This window comes from Stylophora pistillata, chromosome 9, assembly GCF_964205215.1.
Source record: "Stylophora pistillata chromosome 9, jaStyPist1.2, whole genome shotgun sequence".
In the NCBI taxonomy this organism is placed as follows: Eukaryota; Metazoa; Cnidaria; class Anthozoa; order Scleractinia; family Pocilloporidae; genus Stylophora; species Stylophora pistillata.
Genome location: NC_142527.1, coordinates 26,421,638 through 26,428,690, shown reverse-complemented (window position 1 = coordinate 26,428,690; position 7,053 = coordinate 26,421,638). Strand labels below are relative to the sequence as shown.

The 7,053-nt window shown below is 39.0% G+C and overlaps 1 protein-coding gene across 1 annotated transcript; it reads left to right on the top strand.

Moving 5' to 3' along the window:
- Positions 1-516: 516 nt before the first annotated feature.
- On the top strand, positions 517-6,709 carry LOC111345130 (monocarboxylate transporter 10). Its single transcript, XM_022952407.2, has 5 exons — positions 517-752; positions 1,576-1,801; positions 3,607-4,178; positions 4,446-4,821; positions 5,098-6,709. The coding sequence occupies exons 2-5, from the start codon at positions 1,594-1,596 to the stop codon at positions 5,283-5,285; spliced, it is 1,344 nt and encodes a 447-aa protein (XP_022808142.2). The 5' UTR covers positions 517-752; positions 1,576-1,593; the 3' UTR covers positions 5,286-6,709.
- The last annotated feature ends 344 nt before the right edge of the window (positions 6,710-7,053 follow it).

Sequence of the window (7,053 nt, the reverse complement as noted above, 5' to 3'; positions counted from 1 at the left end):
TTCAAATATCATTTATGGTATAAATGTCGCGACATATTTGTGGGACATCTTATGACGCAACATAAAAAAATTTAGAGCACAGTGCGACCCCTACCTTAGTGTAACCCCTGCCTGTCTTAATTTTTTTTTGTTGCTGTTGTATTGGGGTTGAGTACTTTCGGTCGTGATTTAACGTCGTACTCTGACAAAAACAAAAGCTAACGCTAAAATGAGAAGCACGGAAAAAGCGAATATTATAAGCTACTTACGAAGATTTGGATATATCAACAAAGTTGAAATGGTAAATTGGCCACCGTAATGATTACAAAAGCTGACGTTTCGAGCGTTAGCCCTTCGTCGGAGCGAATAGAGGAATTTGTTGATATATCCAAATTATTTCGTTACTCCCACCGACGCAGCCCCAAACAGTTTCTTTCGAAACTATCAGCCTTTATTTACTTACGAAAATATCTGAGAAATGGATTTTTGTTTTCTCATTGCCTATCGGATTTAATGTATCAGTTTCCGAATCCGTTAATCAGCAGAATACAATTTCACATTGGGTTGACGTTTCAGGCTGTTACAAAGGATTGTCTCTGCCTTGCACTATGAATTCGAGCGGAAGTTGTTATCAAGCAAGATGTCGGAACAAGCAAGATGTCGCTGGCTTCTAAGGGTAGATTATCATTTTTACTTCAAACATCAGCGAGATTGATTTTCCTTTCGATAGAAAGTAGTTATGGTTTATTCTGAAGGAGGAAAGCGATAGAAAGGTAAGAAATATAGCTTGTTCTTACACTAGACATTCGTATTACGTGAGCGATGATCGAAACTTTGAATTTTCCCCTACTCGTAGACGAGCTCAGGGAGCAACATTTCAGAGATCTCCTTTTGTTAGCGATGGTGTTCAAACGACATAGTTATAGTACAAGAGTTTTCTAATCTTGGTACTTAATTCACAAGAAAGATCCAACATCTTGTCTTATTTTGAAAGAAAAAGTATTAGTATTCAGAGCTCGGAAATGGCTTATTTGTGATGTAAAATCTTCAATACGTACATAGATACTCTTATTCTATGTAAACCTTTTTGTAAGACTGTTGCAAAGGTCATTCATAGGTCCAATTTTCAACCACTCCTGCTATTTGGCAAGTGAAAACATTTCCCTTCAATTTTTTTTCGCAAGGCTTTATGGACTTGGGGCAGTCGCATTTTTGTCTTTGGTCTAAAGGAAAGTTTTTACGAAGGTTGCATAACGCTATCAGTGGATAAATCCTTATCCGGTGGATAGCACAGTGCGTTTTGCTATTGCTTATCTACTGGATAGCGATTTATCCGCCGATTTATACAACTGGGCCCTCATCGAAAATTTTTTCGCCTAACATTTTCTCGTCTTGAGTCGAAAAGTGGTTAAAACGACTGAGAACAAAAGGAAAAATTTGAAATCTTCAACTGAAACCGTACCAATAAACTAACCTTAATCGCCTTGAACATTTCGATGTACAACTACTGACAATTTTATCCATTTCATTTTAGAAGTGCGGGAAATGTTTGTCTTAATGTCAAATATATGAACTCAACAAATGATTTCTTTGTAGTACATTGAAAAAACAATCATGGTGGCCTCACATGCTCAAGATTGCGACCAAGAAAGTCAAAAGGTTGTGGAAAAAGAACCTAAATGCCGTCCCGACAGTTGTTGGTCATGGTTAGTGTGTGTGGCCTCGACAGTCATAGTTATAATTGTATCGGGTATCATGTACAGCTTTGGCTTGCTCCTGCCTCCTCTGATGGAGAACTTTGGAGCGTCCAGGCAATCTATAGGTAATGAAAACAAAAAATATTTACAATTATTATCCAACTACATTCTGTAGAGTGCAAATAACGCCCAAGGCAAGTACAAATATCACGTGGTACTTGGACTCTAGAGAACCGTTAGACAGGTTTTCTCGCATCGCGTAAGCGACGAATTGGAATTAAGTTACAAAAAAAAAAAATGTCGGACAATAAAATGACTTTTCTGACGACGAAGAGTCGGAATAGCTGGTGAATATTGGTCCAAGTTTATTAGATAAATCGAACGAAGAAAATCAGTCAGACGACAATGAAATTTCATCATTTATTGAAGAAAATAGAAACAGCAACGCGGCAAGGCGGCAACGCGGCAACTCGGCAAGGCGGCAACGCGGCAACGCGGCAAGGCGGCAACGCGGCAACTCGGCAACGCGGCAACGCGCCAATTCCCTTCCGCTTCGCATACTTCTGTCACACCACTCCTCGTAAATGAATATCCGCGAAATTCGCCCGCACTGAAATAACAATTTGACGTGTTGGATAATAAATATCTTATTAGACTTTTTGGTGCGTCGTATCGCTGAGTATTTTAACTCGTTATCTGTATTTTGACTCGCCCTACGGGCTCGTCAAAATACGTCACAACTCGTAAAATACTCAGCGATAATACATAACAAAATGTCTAAGAAATATTTATTCCATGAGCACGCGTTGGATATGAGATGGTAGATAGCTATGACCAGTCTCGTATCCAACAAGCGCGAATAGAATTAACTGTTGCATTAAATTTCATTGAATCCTGAACGTTTGGAGATTAGGAGCCTTTTTTCAGCCCCACAACAGTTGGCGTAATGCGTCATATGAGCTGATAACCGGAGTTGAGTGAGCCTGTCAGGACCACAGAAATGCAGCATTAGAACTTGCAAATTTAATACTGAAACAGATATATGCATATGTCTAAATCAATAGCTTTGAGTTACAAAAGCACGAGGTATAAGGAGGAGGGATCTCCACGTAAATATATAGATGTGCAAATCTTGGTTGTAGTCTCTCCTTGTGGTAGAGGGCTCGATGCATCGCAGAGTGTGCTATATCTGAAGAATGAAGTAATCGATAAGACTCTTTTTAAATTTTTCTGATGATCGCGTAAGCGTGAAACTCAGAGTTACAGAAAATGTCATGTCTTACTGATTGGTTCAATCTTCAGATATGTAGATGTATATATACGCGTAGAACGTCTTGTCAAAAAAGTAGGACGCAGTTGAAAAATATTCCGTGGTCCTTATCCCTCGTGCTTTCTGAACTTATAGCTTTTGATTTCGCGATCCGATGTTCTACATTTGGGTGTTAATGAGCTAAATATTTTCAATTTTCAAGAAACACTCGTCGGTGAGGTATGCGATGTGATAGAATGTTCGTTCCCGTGTGAAAATCGTTCTCCATTGCGCTCGAATGAACAGTGTTAAAGACAACTGAATGACATCTTACTCTCTTCAACGACTAGCCCAAATAATTGATAGTTGCCAATGGTGGAACGGTTAAGAAAACATCGTTTCTGGAGCATGTTTCTCCTTCAGAGAGCAACCTCGTTCCCAGGGCCTTCTCCCTTGGTTAGGGGTGGGGCTAAGGGAAAAGGCCCTGGGAACGAGGTTGCTTCAGAGGGTAGAAACGGATTTCTGAGACATTATTGCGACCTGAATTCTCACATGATTGGCTTGTGGGAGAACGAGGTGAAAGTTGAGTTAGCTAGCATTTACCCTAACCTCTGTAGCTATTTTACATATTTCAAAGTTATAGTATGATCTTAAAAGCATCTACGCAAAATTAATTTTCAGCTTGGATTGGATCGTTAAACCTGGGCTTTGGCTATTTCTTGAGTCCTCTGGGTTCTTTTATCAGCCATCGTTTTAGCCACAGGGTCACTGCCATCGTGGGTGCCCTCACAGGGATCATTGGATTTTCTCTTGCGTCTTTGTCTCCTAAACTGTGGATGATGTACCCTACGTATGGACTCTTGTCAGGCTTTGGCTATCGGATAATTTACAACGCCTCCATGGTAGTCATCGTGGACTACTTCGTCAAACGGCTTTCTTTAGCCGTTGGTATAATGACATCTGCGTCAGCCATAGGCATGCTTGTTATGACTCAAGTCACCCAAGGCTTGCTGGATACAATTGGATGGCGGGGCACGCTAAGAGGATTTGCAGGTTTCTATCTGCTATGCGGTTTGTGTTCGCTGGTGTTTGTACCTGTGGACCGCTCAAATAATAGCAAGGGTCGCATGGCTGCAGATAAGAAAGCAGAGGAAAAAGGAGATTTATCTCTTTTTAGAAATCGTTCTTTTCTTGTCCTGTTATCTTCGTTCATGGTTGTTAATTTGAGCTTCTTTGTTCCAACCGTACACATTGTAAGTATCATCATGCTATAGAGATTGTTATTATTACAGGAGGAGTGATCTATGATATGCGATTGATGCCAGTGACCAGCTTTTAAACTCAGTTAACGGGGGCCAATTTACATTATCAAATTAATTGATAAAATATCCTATCATATCATTGCTTCGTAAGGTTCAGGAAGTCGTGGTTAGTCGCTCAAATTATGCTGAAAATGCTTTGAAAAACCATTGAATGGCAATGAAACGGAAGCCACTAAACAACTACATATTTCTCTACAGATTAAGCACTGCGAACAGGAACTAAACATTTCTGGAGACAAAGCGTCTATGCTCTTCATATATTTGGCGATAGCATCCTTCTTCAGTCGTCACTTCTTTTGTAAAATTGGAGAGTTTCGTCGACACTTCAACAGATTCCATTTATACCAGGGAGGTATGACAATCAGCGGATTGTGTGTCATATGTCTTCCATCAGCAGCGTCATATGGATCAGTGATAGCGATTTTCATAGTGATCGGCTTCATGGAAGGATCCTCAATGGGGCAGATCTCTCTCCTACTTTTAAAATGCGTCAAACAAAGCCAATTCAATCAAGCTTGGGGCTACCTGAATTTCTTTATAGGCGTTACGGTATCCATTGGACCTCCATTAGCCGGTAAGCTTCCCTGATATTAAAAACTGTGTTTTGCTCATCGCGGGTTTGACGATAAATGACAAGTGAATGTTTAATCGTTCATTGGTTGATGTATTATTCTTCTTTACTTCGAATTCTCCGGCTTTTCCTCCATGTTTTCAGTTTGTGATCTGACTACCTTTTGCAGATACTTTAATTTTAGTTTTCCAAACTTAATAGAATGTGCTCTATTGTTTGTTATCTGACTAAAGGATTGGGAGCACATGGCTAAAGTTTGCGTTATTTGTTTGTGTACAGGTCTGATGGCTGACGACCTTGGCTCATACACAATCCCATTTTGCACTGCGGGTGCGGTGCTGATAGCGGGTGCATCGATCGTATCACTGATTCCGTGCGTAAAACAACAGACTGACTCCGACGAAGAAGAAGAGGTGCAACCCTGCGGAGAAGAACTTTTAGTAACTGAAAGAGTAACTGCATTTTAGGTTATATTGTGGAGAAAACGGACAAAAGAAAGAGTAAACCTTATTTTTTTAATTGTTGACGATGATGATGAGGGTGGTGAAACAAGCTTTTCTTGTGACAAATGATTACACTGCCTCCCTTTGTTGGGAGAATAGGGAGAATATACATGGAATACTGATTAAAGTAATGTCAAATTGCGGTGATTTCGTATCATCTTAGGAAAAATAATAGAAACTTTTTGTCTAAGGGTTAACTGATTAAACGACCGGTCAAAGTGTACAACTACGCATGTTTCTTTTTTTTGTAATTTCTTTATATTTTAGCATTTTACAAAACATTACTCTACTTACATTACACTACAGGACTCAGTTACAGTACGTTACTTACAATAGTTTACTGAGAACACACCACTAACAAAGTATAGTTCACAATAAACTTGATTACAGCCGATGACTTACTCTCGATTACTTCCACCAAGACCACAACTTACGGCCTTAAATCGACTTCTTACATTGCTGCTAATAAGGCTTGGAATGCATTACCTGATAAGCTTAGATTAATGGCCGAATTTGGCCCTTTCAGGAATGAGATAAGAAAACTAAGTAATTTGTAATTTTATATCATCATTTATATTTAGGCTTATATTATTTCAAACTCTATAATTTATATTCATATATTTTTCCGCGGTATATGAGCATCTCTATTACTAGAGGCCTAACAAGCCACATTTTCATCCGAGTTTAAATAAAGTCATCATCATCACCTACACGATACTCTATATTTACATTACTTTACGACATATTACACTCCTTTCAATATGTTGCGTAAATTACTTATAGTACCTTAATATATGTATATGTGCACGATCCTTCGCAGTAAAGCACTATTTAAGCAATAGTGAAAATCAGACCTGAAAAAAATTCAGGCCTGTACGGGATTCGAACCACTGACCTCTGCGATACTAGTGCAGCGCTCTACCAATTGAGCTAACAAGCCAACTGGGAGTAGGCCATCAAATTAATTCGACATAAACCCGTAAATGATAAATCAAACAACAAACATATGAAATACATACATATGAACTGCGGTTATGAAACGTATATGTGCACGATCCTTCGCAGTAAAGCACTATTTAACCGCAGTTCATATATATGTATTTCATATGTTTGTTGTTTGATTTATCATCTACGGGTTTATGTCGAATTAATTTGATGGCCTGCTCCCAGTTGGCTTGTTAGCTCAATTGGTAGAGCGCTGCACTAGTATCGCAGAGGTCAGTGGTTCGAATCCCGTACAGGCCTGAATTTTTTTCAGGTCTGATTTTCACTATTGCTTAAATATATGAACATGTATTTTCATATATGTATTTCATATGTTTGTAGTACCTTAATAATAGTATATAGCTAAATTGTGTGTTTTACAATAAATTTTACTTCTTATGCTACTCTACACTGTTTGGACGACACCCATCCCACAAAACGATATGTGGCAAAAGCTTATTCCATTTCTGAAAATATTTAGCTAATTTATTCCGCTTTGTTGCTATCTTCATTTCTACCCGGTATATCTCCCCGATCTTGGCCTTATAAACTCGTAAACTCGTATAAAGGGGTTCTTAGAATTCAATTTCGTCTAAGGGTTAACTGATTACACGACCGGTCAAAGTGCACGACTACGCATGTGTTAAAAAGAAATATGCGAACCACATGTGTTCAAGTCTCCCCACGTTGTTTTCATGCCTTTAATCCGCTCCAATGAGTGCACTTTCAAGGGAAGAGACCGTGTATC

Bases quoted from the DNA above. Each gene is read 5' to 3' on its own strand.
- LOC111345130 (XM_022952407.2), top strand. From the start codon at position 1,594: ATGGTGGCCTCACATGCTCAAGATTGCGACCAAGAAAGTCAAAAGGTT. The intron at 4,179-4,445 runs GTAAGTATCATC...ATTTCTCTACAG, and splicing joins TTGTTCCAACCGTACACATT to ATTAAGCACTGCGAACAGGA. The intron at 4,822-5,097 runs GTAAGCTTCCCT...GTTTGTGTACAG, and splicing joins CATTGGACCTCCATTAGCCG to GTCTGATGGCTGACGACCTT.